This window comes from Macrotis lagotis, chromosome 8 (assembly GCF_037893015.1).
Source record: "Macrotis lagotis isolate mMagLag1 chromosome 8, bilby.v1.9.chrom.fasta, whole genome shotgun sequence".
In the NCBI taxonomy this organism is placed as follows: Eukaryota; Metazoa; Chordata; class Mammalia; order Peramelemorphia; family Peramelidae; genus Macrotis; species Macrotis lagotis.
Window position 1 is genome coordinate 97050708 of NC_133665.1, and position 18839 is coordinate 97069546.

Genomic DNA, 18839 nt, shown 5'->3' on the forward strand with positions numbered 1-18839 from the left:
CCTAAAAAAAGTGACAAAATCCAGGGAGGAAGAGTCCCCAGCCCTGACTTACTATCTAATCGTATCAAATCAAGTATTAATTCCCTGTCAATTCTCCCTCTCTGAATCACTAGAATATTCATCCAGCTCTGCCTCCTATATTTTCTCCAATTTACCTAAAGCACCAGATTAATCTTCCTAAAAGATCTAGGGAACTCACTTCCAGGCCAAAACACCAACTGTTTTTCCATTGACTTCAAGATAATTCAAGGCCCTCTACCATTTGGCTGCTCAATCTATCTTTCTGATCCTAGCTGATCTAGCTATATTGATCAGGTCACTATCCCCCCAAAATATACCTTAATTTTTCTCTTACTGTTGTTGTTGTTCCTCCTACTTGGAACACTTACCTACTATCTCTAGCTGTCAGAATTCTACCTATTCTTGAAGTATCATTTCCTGATCCCTAAGCCAAAAGCAATCTGTCTCTTATTTGAATAACTATACGACTTATGTAGTACAACAAATGTGGGCCTATAGCCCACAACATTGTAATCACATTACAATGTAATTAGGAGATGCTAAACAAAATAGATAAAAATACAATAAAGCATGATATTAATTTGCTGTTTTCTGTTTCTACTTGAGTTTGACCCACCTGAGTAGAGAGCTATATTTGAAGTTTGGAAGATAATAGGATTAAAAGTTTCCCTTGTCTGATGCTTACTTGATGAATAGTCCTGGTCAAGTCACTTAACTCTCTATACCTCAGTTTGCTCATCTGCGAAATGTGAATGATATCTCTAAGTACCTTTAGCACAAGGTTGTAAGGATCAAATGAGGTGTTTATAAAGTGCTTTACAAATATTTTAGTTCTCTATAATGCCAGATTTTATTATTTTTTATTTTTATTTTATTTTATTTATTATTTTTTGCAAGGCAATGGGGTTAAGTAGCTTGTCCAGGGCCACATAGCTAGGTAATTATTAAGTGTCTGAGGCAGGATTTGAACTCAGGTATTCCTGACTCCAGGGCCATTGCTCTATCCACTGCGCCATCTAGCTGCCCCCCAGCTTTTATTATGTAAATGATGCAACCCCTGCAGAGCCTAAAGTACTTGCTATATACATGGCACATACAATAAATACTTATCTAAAACCAAACTCATCATGTTTCCTACAAAACTTGCTTTTTCCTACTAACTTCCAAATTCTGCCCTCTATTCTCCAAGTTGCCTGGGTTAAATGAAATCATCTTCTGATTTCTTCCTAGTAGACCCAAGTCCTGCCAACTCTACCTTTTAGTATTTCTCATATTATTCCCTCTTTTCCATTTGTCACTTCTCATTAACCTTCACATGAACTATTACAAGGACTTTAAGTATTTCTGCTATTTTCTTCCTCCTCCAATTCACTTAACAACCAATCGGTGCTTGTTATTTACAATGTATTATGGAAGGCACGAGGGAAATAGTAAGAGAATTAAGATTTATTAAGCTATAAAAGATTCTTTCAAGAATCTTATAGTCTAGTAGAGAAATAGAATGGAACTATAATAATATTTATATAACATATTATATAAATTATATATTATATAATAATAATAAAATATAGAGCTATAATAATAATAATTAAAACATGAGCTAAGAGATACGAGAATGCATTTTTATCAACAGCATCTAATATGCTAAGATAATGCAGATAGAAAAACAAAAATAAACATGTTCCTGCCCTCAAGAAATTTACAAGGGGAAATAGCATGCCAAATTAGGACATATTAGGAAATAGAAAATATACAAAATTTCTTCCCTAGAACTTGGGCAGATGAGGACAGATCTTGTAAAGGGATTCTTTGAGGAAGCTGAGGAAAGAAAGCATTCCAGGTCAGAAGTAAGTAGGAAGGAGATGGACCATCCAGATTGGGGAGTATTAAGTATTCTAGACTGGAGGTCAAGTCCATGAGATGGAGTAGTATATGACTAATCTGGAAAAATTGGCTGGAGCCATATTGTGAACAACTTTAAATGTTTGACAGGAGATTGTATTTTACTCTAGAGGTAAGAGTGACATGGTTAGACCTGTGCTTTAGGACTATCAATTTGGAAGGTATGTGAAAGATGAATCAGAAAGGGGAGAAACAAGACAGGGAGACCAATTAAGAGATTGTTGCAGTAGTCTAGGCAAGAAATGATGAGAGTTTGAACCAACGTGGTTGCCACCTGAGTAGACAAGGAATGGAGGTAAGAAATGCTTTGGAAATAGACTCGACAAGACTAGGCAATTGATTGGCTATAAGAGGTGAGAGAAAACGAAGAGTTAAAGGGTAACCAAAAGAATGATCATACCCTCAAAAGTTCTAAGAAAGTTAGGAAAAGGAAAAGCTGTGAGGAAAAGATAATAGTAGAGAAGGTAAAATTTATAAAATGTTTACTAAGTACTTTACAAAAAGATGAGTTAGTTTTGTACATGTTTAAACATGTTGAGTTGCCTAATGGACATCCAATTAAACATGTACAATAGACTATTGGTGATGTGGACCTAAAATGATAATCACATAGAGATGTTGAGCCTTGGGAGCTGATGAGATCACCAAGTAGAGAAGAAAGCCTGGGGTAGATACATAAACACATCAGGGAAAAGTAGAGATGATTATCCATGAAAGGAGTAGTCAGACAAGTAGAAAGAGAATCAGGAAAGAACAGTCACAAAAACCCAGTGACAAGTAGAAAGAGAATCGGGAGAAGGGCCACAAAAACCCAGAGACAAGTAGAAAAAAAAATCAGAAGGGTCACAAAAACCCAGAAACAACTAGAAAAAACAGGGGTCACAAAAACTCAGAGAGAAGAGAGTATCCTAGAGAAGGTGGGCAAGAATATCAGAAGCTAGAAGTTTATCATTAGACGTGGCAGCATCTGATGTTCTTGCCCAACTTCAGAAACCAGAATACAAAGGAATGAGAAGTAAGAGGAACATGGGAAGAATGACTACAGATAAGGTTTTTCTAGTTCTCTTCTGAAAGCAAGGAGAAATATAGGGCGATAGCTTGAGGAGATAGATCAGACGAAGGTTTTATAGGGATGAGGGAAAGAGACACATTTCATATCTGTATGTAGCAGAGGTAAAGGGATCAGTTATGGGACTAAAGGTTGACAACTTGGGAAGCCAGGATGTTTGAAGACACAGCAACATGTTTTTTTGATATCTTCAAATAGGTCAGGGGCTAGGGTGAAGACTAAGTAAGTACAGACAATGACCTGGAAGGTCATACATATCCAGGATCTGGATAAGGTGCTATTTTTGGATGGTGAAAACCTCAAAGGAGATAGTGGTTGAGAGAGGGTGTCTGGAATTGGCATTGAGAAGTAAAGAGCCTGCTTCTCTGGTCCATTATGTCAAAGAGTACAGAAGACATATCCAGAGGATAGAGAGACCCCTTCAAAGGGAAACTAGACCTGCATGAGTGCTGGAATATGAAAAGAGTACAGTAGATAAAGGTATAGAATGAAGGGAAGTTTGTTAACAATGAACAAGGGTTCCACGGGGCACAATGGTACGGGAAGGATAAGGTTGAGGAGGCTGGTATTGAAAACAGGGAGTGATAGCAAAGGAGCAGGTGGTTTTCTATTTAGCAGCTGTTAAGTCCTCTATCACTAGAATTAGAATAGAAATGCATTTTTTGACTGAGGCTCCTTGTGATAGCAGAATAAATTCTTTTCCTTGCACTAGGGAACTCTTCAAGGTCCTAATAGCAGACTTTATTCGTAAAGGAAGTCTTGCTTGAAAGAGTTCTTATATCTGAATCTCTAGCGCTGGGTGGGGTCCAGTTCAGTGCTTAATGGTAATAGAGAACCATAGCTACAAAATAGCAAGATTTCAGGGCAGCAAATTGGGGAGATGAAGTTAGGAAAACCAGTCCACAAAGATACCACCCCCATTCCTCTACTGATATATCTCTTGGATTGTTCTGGCAATTCATTGTAACTATAGGGATAGTAATATACAACTCTGTCGGCTCTCCATCCCACCCCCTACTCTCATCTCTTCTAAAATCTTTTAATGGTCTCCCAGTAGCCTGAACTCCCATTGTCTAGACTCCTTAGCTTGGAATCAAGGTGCTCATCAGTCCCTAAACTATCCATTTAACCTCATTTCATATTACTTTCCCCTTAATGTATTACTAAGCAAATAAGATTCCTCAAACTTTCACACCTTTATAACTTTCCTTAATTTAATTCCTTATATTCAGATCAAAATCTTATGAGTTTAGAACCCGGCTCAAATGTAAACTAATCATGAAGCTTTCATTTATAGCCACTATAGTCAGTCTCCCTCCCATGAATGTTCAGAATTGTACTTCTCTTAGGCAATTAACATTCCACTGTAATCCTTTGGGCTCTTATCTCCCCTACTAGACTTAAATCATCCCCCTGGCCTAGTTCTGTTCAACACTTTTATCTAAGCCTTGAATGATGAAGGCATGCTTATCAAATTTGCTTCTGATATGAAGCTGGAATAACATTTTAGATAAATGGATCTCCATTCAAAATGATCCTCTGAATTCCTCATGGGAGCTGGAATGATGGGCCAGACCTAATAAGAGGAAATTTAATGAGAGAAATGTGAAGTTGTATACTTGAGTTAAAAAAAAATCAGCCATACAAGTACAGATGGGAAAGACACAGAGACAAGTTTATATAAAAATATCTGAGATTAGTAAATTATAAGGTCAGTGTGACACATGGTTCCCCCAAAAGTTAATGCAACACTAAGAGCAAACTAAAAGAAACATAATGTCCAGAATGAATGGTTACATAACGTTCTGGTCAAGGTAGAGTGTGATCAAGACGGTAAAAGAACTAGTTTTCTATTTAAGGATGATCTGAGACAACTGGCCATGTTTATTTGAAAATAGTCATCTTCAGGTATTTGAAGGGCTATTATGTGTAAGAGGAACTAGAGCTTCCTTAGTTTTGCCCCACTGAGCAAAACTAGGATCAAGGCAAATAGGAGTATATTTATGGGTCAAGATTAGAGAAAATCTGACAATTAAGAGTTGTCAAAAAATTGCAATTACCTCAGGAGGTAATGATTCTAAATTATAGGATGTCATCAAATAAAGGCTGGATTGACCACTTGTCAGGGATATTCTAGAACAGTGTTGTCAAACATAAAAATGGGAGCCACTAATCCAAACAGAAAGATCTCTGTGAGTTCAACTGACAAGTTTTAAAATAAAATATTATACTTTATTATATTTTTGTTATGTTAAATATTGCCTAATTACATTTTAATCTAGTTCAGATAGCACTCAGGAGTGTTGGAGAAAGTATGTAGGGCTATGAGAAATTCAAATTTCCTTCTTCTGACATTCTGATTTATGACAAGGACAGGAATTCTTCCATGTTTATTTACATGTTCAGTGCTTAACATACTATATTGCATAAAGGTACTTATTAAGTGTATGTTGAATCAATATGCATTAGAACTTTAGAAAGCTGCACATCCCCTAGAGCTATTCAAGGATTTGATCAGCAACAGGCTCCACCATGGGGAAAGAACCTATCAAAGAGCTAAGTCACTTTGCTGAGAGGTTCAAGCTTCACTAATACACAACTACAATATGCATATAATTGTAACAAGCCCCTGATGGTGCTATCCCTCAGTTTTCTTCCTCTGGAGTGGACAAATACTGCTTTCCACAAATTTCTCCAAATAAAAAAAAGATGGGACCAAAAAAATGGCCATATTAGTAATATGTTTTATTCAACTATGAGTTCTTACCTAACAACACAAAGGAAATGCTGATTTAGAGCAAGCCCACTGTCTGAGAAGGAAGGGCAGGCAGCCCTCCGGTACTGGAGCAGGCATGTCAGGGTGGGGTTCACTCAGAACAGAATCTGCCACTATCCAACCTGTCTGTCCCCCCCCACCCCCTTCCTCAACCCCAGTCTGACTAGCGAGGTGACTTCCACTTCTGGAATTCACCCCACCCAACTCACTGCTTTTCAATTCACATTACCAAAGGAATACACTTTGCCAGCTCTCCTCCAATCTTGCCTTAGGCAAAAAGAGCTACTTTCAGAGAGCCTCTTCAGGCTGTAGAGAAAGAAGGTATACACACCCTTTGGTAAAGCCCAAATCTTATTTCCCTATAGGCAAAGATCTGTTTGTTTAGCAAACTCCAATTACTGCCAATACAATATAATCCATCATCACCTAAACTCAAATGGCTTCACATTTTCTCAACAAACCCCAAATCCCACCCCTAATTCCCTTTGTTTCAAGTATCAGACAAATTCTTTCCCAAGTCTGCAGGGAAAGTGAAAAGGAAAAAAAGCTAAGGGGAACACTGACAGATGGAAGGGAACAGTTAAGTCATAAAGGGAAGCGGAGGCCAGTAGGGAAGCATCCAGGAATTCTGGTTCCCAGGTCATTAAACCAGATACCCCATAAACACTTAAGCCACAATAAGGCCTAGGAAATAAAAGTAAGGCCAGGAAAATGAAAACCAAGGTTAGAAATTTAGACAGATGAAGCATCAAAAATAATTTCAACACAAAGTGGCATGATACTAAAAATAACATAGAATGTAAAAAAAAACAGTAGAGAATACCGGGGGAGAAATTAAAGAGAACACAGGCACTATGAAAGGTAAATTTTAAAGTTAATAGAATTTTAGAGTTCTAAATTGATAGTGCAATTTCTGAATCTCTTCAGCCAAATTGGCTTAGACTTTCATTACAATATCATACTGTTATAAGGATCAATTAATAAAGTTAAAAAGTTGCATTGTAAACTGTAAGATGTCATGTAAATTTTAGCAATGAACATAATTTAAAATTTTTAAATTGTTTCCAATAACATAATCTCAGACTTTCCCTCTGTGGAACATGTCATGTAAGTGCAAAATTTGAAAATCAATGAAAATCAATGAAAATCAATGTAAATCAATGTAAATCAATGTAAAATGGGAGCTAGAATTTTACAAATGTCAATCTGTAGATGAAAAAAGAAAAGCCTGCTGCCATTTTCTTTCCTCTTCCAGGCTTCTCCTCCAGGGCTCATGACTAAATACAAGAACTTCTCTTCCTCACTGGAGCTTCCCTCCAGAGCTGGCTAGTTGGTTCTGAAGAGAATGTAGAGCACTGGAAGCATTGCAGCAAACAAGGTGCAAGTCAGCACAGAGCTGTAGATTGAGTTCCTGTTCACTTGGGCCTCCAACCTCTGCTCCATATCTGACAGTTCCAGGATCAAGCCCTGGGCAACCAGAGACTGCCTGGTGTCCACTGAAGAGTCTAGCAGAGCTTGGTTGGCTTGCTCTGCAAGCTGGGAACGGGCTGCAGCCTTTACAAGCTGAACCTCTGAAACCATCTGACTGAATTTTTGGTCCAGGTCAGTAAGCTGCTCTCGTAAACTCTCTAGACATGAACGGACCTGCTGAGCTTGGCTGAGCTGCTCTTTCACAGAGGCTGAAAGCAAGTAGGTATCTTTAGGAGACAAGAGACTTTCTCTAGCAGAGGTGGCACCTTCTGCAGTTCCAGAGGATACCTTGACTCCAGTGTGCACTAAGCTCCTAAGTTGTTCAATAAGGTTGCTGAGATCCTTATTCTGTGTGTTGTAGCTGGATGCTTGTTCTTTGATGGCTTCCTGAAGACTCATGGGTCCCGTTTGTGATTCTAGAAGCAATGACTTTAGCTCCTGCAATCTTACTCGATTCACGTAGGTGGAGCCAGCAACACCAATCACAGCTCCTAGAACAGAACCAATGATGGACCAGTTCTTCGTTTTTTCAGCTCGTGTTCGCTCTTTCTCATGACTCTCCCTCACTGCTGCAGAAAAAAGGGAAAATTTCTCTCGTTCTGACTCTTCTGAGTTAATGTAGGTTGTTCGGAGCCTCTTCTCTTCCTACAGAAACAACAAATAGAAATAAAGCTCTAGGGGGCAGCTAGCTGGTGCAGTGGAGAGAACTGGCCCTGGAGTCAGGAGGACCTGAGTTCAAATCCAGCCTCAGACACTTAATAATTACCTAACTGCGTGACCTTGGGCAAGTCACTTAACTCCATTACCTTGCAAAAAGTAAAAAGAAAAGAAAAGAAAGCTCTAAAGTTTATGTCTACAGAAAGCCAAAAAGTAGACTATAGCTACACTACTTTGTCTCTCATCCCTCCATCAAGGACATAAATGGGGAAGGGATAGAGAAGAGACATGTCCTGAGTGTAAACCATGAAGGACTAAGAAAGGAGAAGCAAATTACCATATCACAGATCTGTGAAGTGTCTCCTATGGTCAAACTTCTACAGGAGGCAATGAGAATACAAGAATGAAAAATAACACAATTCCTGCCCTCACAAAGTTTAGGTCCTAAGGGCAGAGGCACAAGCCTTTGTGCTAGGTGAAAACATGGGAGTGATCACTTTCACTGGGAAGATTATCTGGGAAGTTTTCATAAAAGAAATGAGAACTGAGTCACTTTTAAAAGGAAAAGATTTCAAAAGGAAGTTAGAAAGGAGAAATGAATATGTGCCAAGCATGATGGATGGCCTTTACAAATAGACAGAGGTAGGAAAATCAGGATCAGGAGCCTCCAATCACAGCTGAAGGGATTTGAGAGGCTCTTCCTTCCTAATCTTATAAATAGGGTCAATTCATAATCTGAATGAAAAATAAAGTACATGAGAAGCACTACATGAAATAAGACTGTAAAGACAACATGGAGCTATATGATAGTGGGACTTCCATGATAGAACAAAGGAATCTGTCTTTTATCCTCAGTTTTTGAGCTCTTAAAAAGATGATCTAATCAATGCAATAGAAATGTTAATTCATATGTCCAAATAGAAATAAAACTGTGCATATCCTTTGATCTAGCAATATTATTAGGTATGTGTATTGCAAAGAGATCATAGAAAAGGGACAAGGATCCACATGTGCAAAAATGTTTATAGCAATTCTTTTTATGGTGGCAAAACTGGGGAATGGATGAACAAATTGTGGTATTTGAATATAATGTAAGGGAATATAATATATATTATGTATATATGAATTTGAATATAATATAAGGGAATATTCCATAAAAAATGATGAATAGGCGAATTTAAAAAACCTGGAAAGACTTAACATAAATTGATACTAGGTGAAGTGAACAGAATCAGGAGAACATTGTACACATTAACAACATTGTGAGATGACCAACTATGATGGACTTTCTCATCATTTTTCTCTTTTTGTTCTGATTCTTCTTTCACAACATAACTAATATGGAAATCTGTTTAACAGGACTGTACATGAATAACCTATATCAGATTGCTTGCTATCTTAGGGAAGGCAGGAAAGAAGAAAAAGAGAAAAACTTGGAACTCAAAATCTTGAAAAATGAATGTTGAAAACTATCTTTCATTGTTGGTGGAACTGGGAACTGATTCAACCTTTCTGGAGAGCAATTTGGAATTATGACCAAAAGGCAGTAAAACTGTGCATGCCCTTTGATCCAGCAATACCCCTACTGGGTCTATATTCCAAAGAGACCATAAAAAAGGGGAAAAGACTCATAGATACAAAAATATTTATAGCAGTTCTTTTTCTAGTGGCTAAGAATTGGAAATTAAAGGGATACCCATCAATTAGAGAATGGCTGAACAAACTGTAGTATTTAAGTGTGATGGACATTATTCTAAAAGAAATCATGAGGGATGGGACTTCAGAATAGTGTGGAAAGATATGCATGAACAAAAGCTGAATGAAGTGAGTAGAATATTATACACACTAAGAGCAACACTGGGTGATGATCAACTATGATGAACTTGATCATTTCAGCAGTATATTAATCAAAGACAATACTAAAAGACTTGTGATGGAGAATACATCCATATCAAGACAAGGAATTGTGGAGTATAAATGAAGACCAAAGTTTATAGACTTCAATTTTTTTTTAAAAAGTTGTCTTATGAGTGATATAATTTTTTCTCTCTAATTTTTTTCTTCCATTTGGATGTGATTCTTCTTTCACAACATAATTAATACAGGTCTATGTTTATCATGGTTATAGATGTAGAATCTACACTACATTGCTTTCTGTCAGAGGGAGGGAGAAAAATATAAAAAAATTTTTTTAAAACCACCATTACATGGAGTTGGAATAAATAAAAAAGTAAATTTTAATAAGAAAAAGAACATGAAAACTAACTTTACATGTTGTTGGAAAAAATAAAATACTACTAACTGAAAAAAAAAAGGAATGTTAATTCAGTGGTTGTATAATGGTCAGATGTGTGAGGATTAAGCCTTGAAATAGAACAGCTAGGCTACTACAACTGTCTATACCTTCACTCAAATGAAGGCCCGAACTAGGAGAATGGCAATATGAGTAGAGGAGACAGAACATATATGAATGATATACTGTCTAAGTGAAAACTGAAATGACTAAGCAACTGTTTGGACATGGAAAATGAGAAAAAGGGAAGAGACAAAGATGAACCCAAGATTTGGAATGGGACAGACTAGGGGAATGGTAGTTCCAATAAGAGAAAAATGAGAAGAAAGATGGGGACAAGTTTAAAGGGGAGTTCAGTTGTGATCATCTTGAATTTGAAGTCAGTGGTACATACATATAATTTATTACTAGGCAGCTAAGGCAGCTAGATTGGAATTTAGGTGAAAGACTGAAAATGATATGTAGATTTAGGAGTTATCAGCAGAAAGATGATAATTGGATAGATGAGATAGCCAAGGAATAGAAAAAACATAAAAGGATCAAGGACTATGTTTTGCTGAATACCCACAGGAAAACAATAAACTAGGGAAGATAGAAACAAAGAGGGCTGAGAAGAATGAGGAGAAAATGTCATGGAATAGCTGTGTGGCCTTGGGCAAGCCATTTAACCTCATTTGCCTTGTAAAAACCTAAAAAAAAAAGTGTCATGGAAGATAAAAGAATAAAGAATATCCTGAAGGAGAAAGGATGGCTACTAGTGTTAAATGATACAGAAAGGTGAAGGAGGATGAGGACTGAAAAGAAGCTATAAAGTCCATAATGAGGAAGTCACTGGTAACCTTAAAGAAAGCTGTTTCAATGGAGTAGTAGGGATTAAAGTCAGAGACTATAGAGATAGACGGCAAGAAAAGAACAAACTGCAAGCATAGATTCTTTCCACGAGTTTAGCAAAGAAGGAGAAGAGTAATACAGCTTGAGGGGCTGATAAGATCCAGACAAGGGTTGGTTGGTTGGCTGTTTTTTTTGGATAGATGAAACTAAGTTATATTTCTAGGCAATGGGAAATAATCCAGTAGAAGAGTACTAATAATATTTTAATTTAATTGGTTAATATGGAAGTATTCAAAAGCGCCCATCAATGTTATTATATTAATTTTTAATGAATGACAATAGGATACCAATAGAGGATTTAATATAATGGTGATTTCTTTCCTGTTCTTCCCTAGGTTCTACCAATGCTCCTTGAAGAGCTAATGACCAAGTCACAAAATAAATCGATCTTTTCAAGTTTAACCATCCTAACCTATTTACAGAGGCAAATACATCTGACAATTCTCCTGAGTATATTAACAACACAAACTTATTAGGGGATCCAGACTTCTGTCCCTAAGAGGAAACTCCAGACTGTCCCTTAGTTGGTATAGAGTTACCCAGGAGCCTCCAGATTTATCCTACCTGTAACAATCTGTGTTCCAGAGTTGCAAGTTCTAAGTACTGATTATCTTCCCGGGAAACTCGATCCAAGCGATCCCGAATCTCTTTGAGTCTGACCTGGTGACCTTCCAGGTCATCTCTAGCCTTTCGGACAATTCCTCGAGCCACCATGAACTCTTTCTCTGCCTGCAAGAAAAACAGAAATGAAGTCTGTCCTCCTTTCTAGAGTGAACTACTTTCCTAAAATAAGTGAAGTCCTGAGAATGCAGTTATACCAGGTAAATACTGGCTCTCAGGTTAACCTAGTGTAATTCTGCTTTCCTTCTATTTTTATTTTATCCTTGGTAGGAGCCACTGATGTTAAAAAAGGACAAAAATGTCACACACAACTTTATCTCTCAATGCTTTAAGGGGAATGAAAAAAGAAAAGGAAATAAGCAATTATTAAGTGCTTACTGCATGCTAGGCACTGTGCTATAAATACTTTACAAATATCATCTTATTCGATCCTCTAAACTCTAGGTTAGTGCTACTATGACCTCATTTTATAGAGGAGGAAACTGAAGCAGACCAAAGTTAAGTGACTTGCCCAAAATCACATAGCTAGTTAGTGTCTAAGGTTTCAATTTCAATACTGTGTACTCTGCTGTCAATGTTCGAAGAGCTACAAGAGAGGGAACCTAGGGCTCAGCCTCTATCCCTAGTTCTACTCTCTCCTCTTCCTTCATTCATGTTTCTACATTCCAAGAGCAGAAAGGAAGCTTTCTATTTAATTTTTTAATAACTATGTAACAAAGTTTAAATGAAACTTAAAGAAAATCCCCTGATGTGGTGTGGGTAAACATATACACAAGAAATGTAGAAAATTTACCCAATTCTCTGCCTGTTTAGAAAGTGCCATAAATTCTAATGTTTTGTAAATAAACTATTCTCACTGCTTTTGTAGAAAGAAAGGAAATGTGAAAATGTGATTCCAATGAAGCACTAATGGATTTGACTTTTGTCAGTGCCGTTTTAAGTTCTTAAAGTTTAATCAGCACAAAGATTTTTGAGACACTCTATATAGCATATATTTTCAATTATTACCCTTCATAAATGCTCTTTAAGTACAGAGCCATAAAATCATTTTACATGCAAAGAAACACCTTCAATTCAACATCCAACAGAGGAGATAGTTATTGGACCTAACTGTATAAAAGGTTCTACCAGGGACTAAGACGGGGAAAACAGCAGTGGTTTGGTTGGGTGAAAGGCTAAACCCACATTCAGTATCTCCAAGTCAGTGACACCACAGAGCTGAAGCTTGATAGTCAAAAGATAAGTCTGGATATAGTTTAAACAACATTGCTGGAAATGGTGTTGGCCAAAAATAACATATCATAGCAAGACCTACAGCAAAAAAAAAAAAAAGAGATGAGCTCTAGATTCTCATCTGTATAACACCTATAATATATATATATATATATATATATATATATACCTCAGTCACATTTCCCTGGGCCTCTCGAACTTCATTAATCCCAACGAACTCCTCATAACGGTTCCACCAAGTTTTGGCTGCAGAAGATATTCTCTGTTGGAGATTCTGTCCCAGGACTCGACTCATTTCAGTGAGTCTATGATACAGTCTGATAGAAGTTTTTGTTGAAGTTTTCCCCTTGGGCTGGATGGGCCCTGGGCTGCAGAAGGTCCTAACGATAAAGAGTTTCAATCCTTGGCTTTTCAGCCCAAGCTTCTGGGGTGAACTCATGATATATGGCATCACAAAAATGTTGGTATGCCCCATCATTAAGCCTAAGAATTCATGCAAGACAGTGAGGAACACTGGAAAACAAATACAGAATATATCTACTCAGAAACAAGAAAAAGCACAAAACCAAGCTGAAGCATTTCTAACTCTTGAGATAGAACAATGTCTAAACAAAATATTTTCATTCAAATTAAATATTTACTGAACATTCCTTAGGTATGATGGTCTATAGAATACTGTTTTTCCTCTACTTGAAGAATGGTTCTTAGAATTTTCAAGTAAAATGGTTCAATGAAAAAACTTATTTGTGCTTGATATTTTATTTTTTCCAATTACGTATTATAAGTTTTTCAACATTCATCCACTTGCATATTTATAAGTTACACATTTTTCTACTACCCTCCTTTCCTACCTGGCTCCCCCTCAATGGTGAAAAGTTTAGTAAAAGTTGTATGTGTACATTTGTGTTCAATGTTCATATATTAGTCATTTTATATATGAGGAATTAGGACTAAGGGAAAAGAAAGAAAACCATAGGATAGGAAGGAAAAACATGAGATGCTTTTAAAAAGTGAGCATAATATCCATTAAGATTCTAAGGGTTTTGTTGTTTTTTTTGTTTCATTTTGTTTTCCTCTGGATGTGGATGGTGTTGTTCGTAGATCTCTCAGGGTTGTCCCAGATCTCTGAACTGGTGAGAGGAGCTGCATCATCATAGTTTAATCAACTCACAATGTTGTTGTTAATGTGTACAATGCTCTCTTAGTTCTGCTCCCTTCACTCAACATCAGTTCCTGTAATTCTTTCCAGGCTTCTCTAGAGTCTGACCATTCATGGTTTCTTACAGAATAGTACTTCACAACATTCATATACCATAACTTTTCCAGTCATTCCTCAATTGATGGGCATCCCCTCAATTTCCAATTCTTTGCCACTACAAAAAAGAGTTGTCATAAATATTTTTGAACATGTGGGACTTTTCTCATTTTTTTATGATTTTTCTTTTGGATATAGGCCTAATATTGGTATTGCTAAGTCAAAGGGCATCATGAGTTTTATTGCTCTTTGGGCATGGTTACCATATTGCTCTCCAGAATGGATGGATTAATTAATAATTCCATCACTGAAAAGATTTAAGTTTGAATTTTATTTTTGGTTCAGACTTATGACTTTGTCTTATAGAGTTGTCTGAAACTTTAAGGAGATAAATGATTTGCCCATGGTCACACATCTGATACCCATGAACTGGAAGTAGAAATTGTACCCTGTCTTTCTTCCTTCTTCCATGACTAGCCCAGTAGGCACTAGGCCAAGCTGTCTCTTTGTTTAAAATTTTTAATTAATACCTTTTTTCCTCTTTATTATTTTTACAATTACTCACAAAGATAGTTTTCAACATTCGTGAGTTTGAGTTCCATATTTTTGTATCACCCTTTCTTCCTTCTCCCTTTTCATAAGAATGCCTTATTCATAAGAATCCCCCCTAAAAATCACATGAAGTCCTGAACATATCCCTCCTTCTCTCTTTCCTATTCAGCAAGCCTTCTCCTGTTACAAAGATTTTATTTTATTATTTTTTTTGCAAGGCAAATGGGATTAAGTGGCTTGCCCAAGCCACGCAGCTAGGTAATTATTAAGCGTCTGAGACAGGATTTGAACCCAGCTACTCCTGACTCCAGGGCCGGTGCTTCATCCACTGCGCCACCTAGCCACCCCTGTTATAAAGATTTCAAAAGGTGGGGAAAAAAAAAATCTTTATAAATAATAAACCTCACAATAAACCTTACTTCTGAAGATGAATGGTACATTTAATTTTTTTTAAATGTATTGATGTATTTTCTTTATTGTATATATTGTCTTTAATGGGACACAAACAGCAAATAGTATACACTGTCCTCGCTTTCACAGCCTGTATTTTTCTACAAAACCTCTGGCTACTTTTCAAGAACAGGTATATCCCTGTTAATGAAATGGATGAATCTTGTGCCTGAGGAAAAGGATGCCTAGGCCTGCTCAGACTATAACTCCTAATAAAAAGATGACAAGCTGGAGGGAAACACGAGGACAACAGCTCAGTAAGCCTAGTGAGGTATAAAAATCCCCTGGAGAAACCTGACATAGGATTTCAGGAAACATCTAGGATTGGGTCTCATTTCTGAAAAAAGTGCCATCAACTACCTCACAGCCAGAATCTAATCTTCCCTCAAAAAATAAAAAAGGTATGCTTTATGATTCAAGGTTCAGACAGTCTATAAGAAACTTCAATGACTACTGAAGTGTAGTTTCAAGGAAGGTAGCTTCTGCCTTTCTTTGGAGGGAGATAATTATAGAAGAAAATCAAGTCTTCACAGAAAATGTTTTTTTCCTTGTACTTTGTCCAGTTTTTTTCCTCTTAATTTCATTTAATCACAGGACTCCCAGGCTATTTGATTCCTGCATCTCACATTTCAGTCCTCTAATCTCTCCCTTCCTCCACTACTTCTCTTAGTCACGCTCAGTCAGGCTCAACAGATTTGATTTTGCTTAATCTTTCCTTTTTTTTTTCAGTCTTTTGGATGTTTTTGCTAAGCAAATGGAAAGAACCTGAGTTATTCAAACATAGAATCTTCTCCATTATCCAACAAGTAAAGTTCCTTCCTTCAACCACTACCTACCTGATCCTGTTATTTCATGTCTATTAAAGACTGCCAAAAGATGCTCTGTATTGGGGCAGCTAGGTGGCGCAGTGGATGAAGCACCGGCCCTGGCGTCAGGAGTACCTGGGTTCAAATCCGGTCTCAGTCGCTTAATAATTATCTAGCTGTGTGGCCTTGGGCAAGCCACTTAACCTCATTGCCTTGCAAAAACCTTAAAAAAAAAAGATGCTCTGTATTGTGTCAGCCAAATTTATTCAAATATGAAAATCTGATCACTAAGACAGACTGTTATAGTGACACCTAGTGGCAATCAAAAATAATATTAGGTCAAAAAGGCAGGAAAGACTACAATATTTTTTTTTTTAGGTTTTTGCAAGGCAAATGGGGTTTAAGTGGCTTGCCCAAGGCCACACAGCTAGATAATTATTAAGCGTCTGAGACCGGATTTGAACCCAGGTACTCCTGACGCTAGGGCCGGTGCTTCATCCACTGCGCCACCTAGCCACCCTACAATATTCTTGAAAAGAGGAATAACAGCAGTGATTCATGCAAACATATAGAAAATGTCCTCTTTGATTCTTTCTCTTTTCAGGAGAAATACACATAGGTGTTCATTTCCAAATGCCTAAATAGTATTCATTTATCTGAAAACACTATTTCTGATTTCCTAATACACATTTCTACCTACCTTAAGAAATATTCTCTATCAGAATACAGTCAGGTCTGCTAATGAATGGAGCACTAATTTTACACTTCTTAAAAACACAAAACAGGTGTTCAACGACTAATCCATGCCAATCACTAATCTGCAGTGTACCACTCATATCCTTTTATCTCCATTCACAATGTTACCAGCCTAGTTCAGACCTCCTCTATATTAGATTATTTAAATAGAATTGTAATGGTCTCCTTGCCTCCACACTCTCTTCTATCCTGTCAAAATAATTTTCCTATTGTACAGATTTGATATCGTCACTCCACTGTTCAAAACCTTTCAGTGACTCCCTGTTGTCCATAGAATAAAATATAAATTCCTTAAACAAGCACAACTCAATTAAATCTGGCTCCAATTTACCTATTCTCTCTTATTTCACATTTTCTCTTCTTTCTCTAGCCCAGTCAAATGTACTACTAGATATTTCCTAAACACACTATCCTACATGCTTGAAATGAATTCCTTTATCTCTATCTTTCAGAATTCTCTTCAAGATTGAGTGAGGTATCACTTTCTCCATGAAGTCTTCTCTAATTCCCCCAATTTTCCTATCAATAAATCAACAAAACTCCACTAAGTATCTATAGACAAAAGTCTAGGTCAATTTGCTATCACTCTTTTATCCTCTGCATTAGAGCTGCTATGCAGGCAGATCTTCCCCTAGTATAACACAAGAGCACTGAATTCAGATATTGCCACTTCTGAGAAAGCTAAATAGGTAAGTGGCTGCAGTGCTGGACTGGGAGTCAGGAAGACTCATCTTTCCCTGAGTTCAAATTTGGCCTCAGATACTTAATAGTTGAGTGATCCTGGGAAAGTCACTTCACTTGTTTGCCTCAGGAGAACTAGGGAAGAAAATAGCCAAGTAGTCCAGTATCTTTACCAAGAAAATCCTCAGTAGGGTCACAGAGAGAACACGTGTTATATGCCCCACAGTCAGTCAGCTAGCATTTCCAAAGTGTCTATTGTATACCAGGTACTGGGGATACAAAGGCAGACAAAAATCAATACCTGCCCTGCAGAAGTCCAGGGTCTAACAAGAGATAATTTGCTCTCTGACCAGAGAAACACAGGGTAGACTAAGAGGAAAGGCACCAAGATGAAAAGGAGGGACTTTGGCTGAGATCTGAAACCAAGAAACAAGAAAAGATAATAAGGAGGGAGTCCCAGGCCCAGGTGGAGCTGGTGAAGATGCTGGGAGTGAGGGCTGAAGAACAGCCAGAGGCTAAGAATCAAGTGTAAGGAGGCTGGAGAGACAGGAAGGTGTCACATTATGAAGGGCTTTGAAAGCCAAACAAGATTTCCATTTCATCCTGGAGGCCACAAGGAGCTCCTGGAATTTACAGAACAGACTGCTAGTCAGACTTCTGCTTTAGGACAGCTGAAGAAAGGGTGGACTGGAGCACGACTGCAAGAGCCCAGGCCTTAGGGATGGCAGCCTTGGCTGGGGCGGTGGCACTGTCAGACTAAGGGGCACAGATGCAAGAGATGGCACGGAGAAAGACATGACGTGGTGGTGACAGTGAGGAGACCCAACAGCGGTTCTCTCAACAGTGAAGTTTTGAGGGAAATGCTGATGAGTCCGGTTTGAAGTAGCTAACAGTTAAACACACAGCGGGTCGCTGTCAAACTTTATCAGGTATGTATTGGGGGAAAGAAACAAAAACGAGAACTCTGGTCCCGTCCTTGCGGCACTTTCCTCCATAGCCTGCCCTTGGTCCGGGCAGAGAACACTGAAAACAGCCCTGAGAAGCCACCTACTCTGGGTCACCTGTCAGGTACTGGCTGGGAAAGGGGTCACCTGCGCGTCCCGCCCTCCGGAGCCCCGCTCCCTGCTCTCCAACAGACGAGCCGGGCCACACGCCGCCTGCTCCGTTCTGAACCCCCGGTGCTGGGCCAAGGCCGGGGCCGCGTGGGCCACAAGGGGCCTGCGGCCCGGCGAGGCCTGGCGCCCTCCCGGTCCGGGCAGGGGCGGCGGAGGCGGGGCCCTGGCGGACAAAGCCCCCCCTGGCCCCCCGCAGGCGCGCCCCCGGCCGGTCTGCCGACGGGCCGGCGGGCCTGACCTGATCCCTCGGAGCGGCCCGGCTGCCCTCGCCGGGGGGGGTCCTGGGGAGGC

At 38.5% G+C, this 18839-nt stretch overlaps 1 protein-coding gene and 1 long non-coding RNA gene across 9 annotated transcripts in view; one reads left to right on the plus strand and one right to left on the minus strand.

Moving 5' to 3' along the window:
- LOC141495853 (uncharacterized) overlaps window positions 1–18839 on the plus strand; it is a 111942-nt gene that overhangs the window by 9623 nt on the left and 83480 nt on the right. For 2 of the 3 annotated variants that reach the window (XR_012470878.1, XR_012470880.1), the window contains exons 2-3: window positions 7024–9719; window positions 11415–11900. This is a non-coding gene — a long non-coding RNA (uncharacterized LOC141495853). The remainder of the gene's footprint in view (window positions 1–7023; window positions 9720–11414; window positions 11901–18839) is intronic. The other variant, XR_012470879.1, reaches the window with a different exon arrangement.
- Window positions 1736–18818, minus strand: CCDC51 (coiled-coil domain containing 51). Of its 6 annotated transcripts, none has more exons than XM_074197643.1 (4): window positions 18485–18562; window positions 13103–13446; window positions 11644–11808; window positions 1736–7883 (listed from the first exon to the last, which is right to left on the minus strand). In XM_074197643.1, coding segments are annotated over exons 1-4 (1299 nt in total). In that variant the 5' UTR covers window positions 18486–18562; the 3' UTR covers window positions 1736–7094. The 6 variants fall into 6 exon arrangements, with proteins under 6 accessions (XP_074053744.1, XP_074053750.1, XP_074053748.1 ...); XM_074197649.1 differs by lacking the exon at window positions 18485–18562 and adding an exon at window positions 17735–18475 and having other exon boundaries at window positions 13103–13416; XM_074197647.1 differs by lacking the exon at window positions 18485–18562 and adding an exon at window positions 18787–18818 and having other exon boundaries at window positions 1737–7883.

Bases quoted from the DNA above. Each gene is read 5' to 3' on its own strand.
- CCDC51 (XM_074197643.1), bottom strand. The intron at 11,809-13,102 runs GTATATATATAT...TTTTTCTTGCAG, and splicing joins CCCAGGGAAATGTGACTGAG to GCAGAGAAAGAGTTCATGGT. The intron at 7,884-11,643 runs GTAGGATAAATC...TTGTTTCTGTAG, and splicing joins TGGAACACAGATTGTTACAG to GAAGAGAAGAGGCTCCGAAC.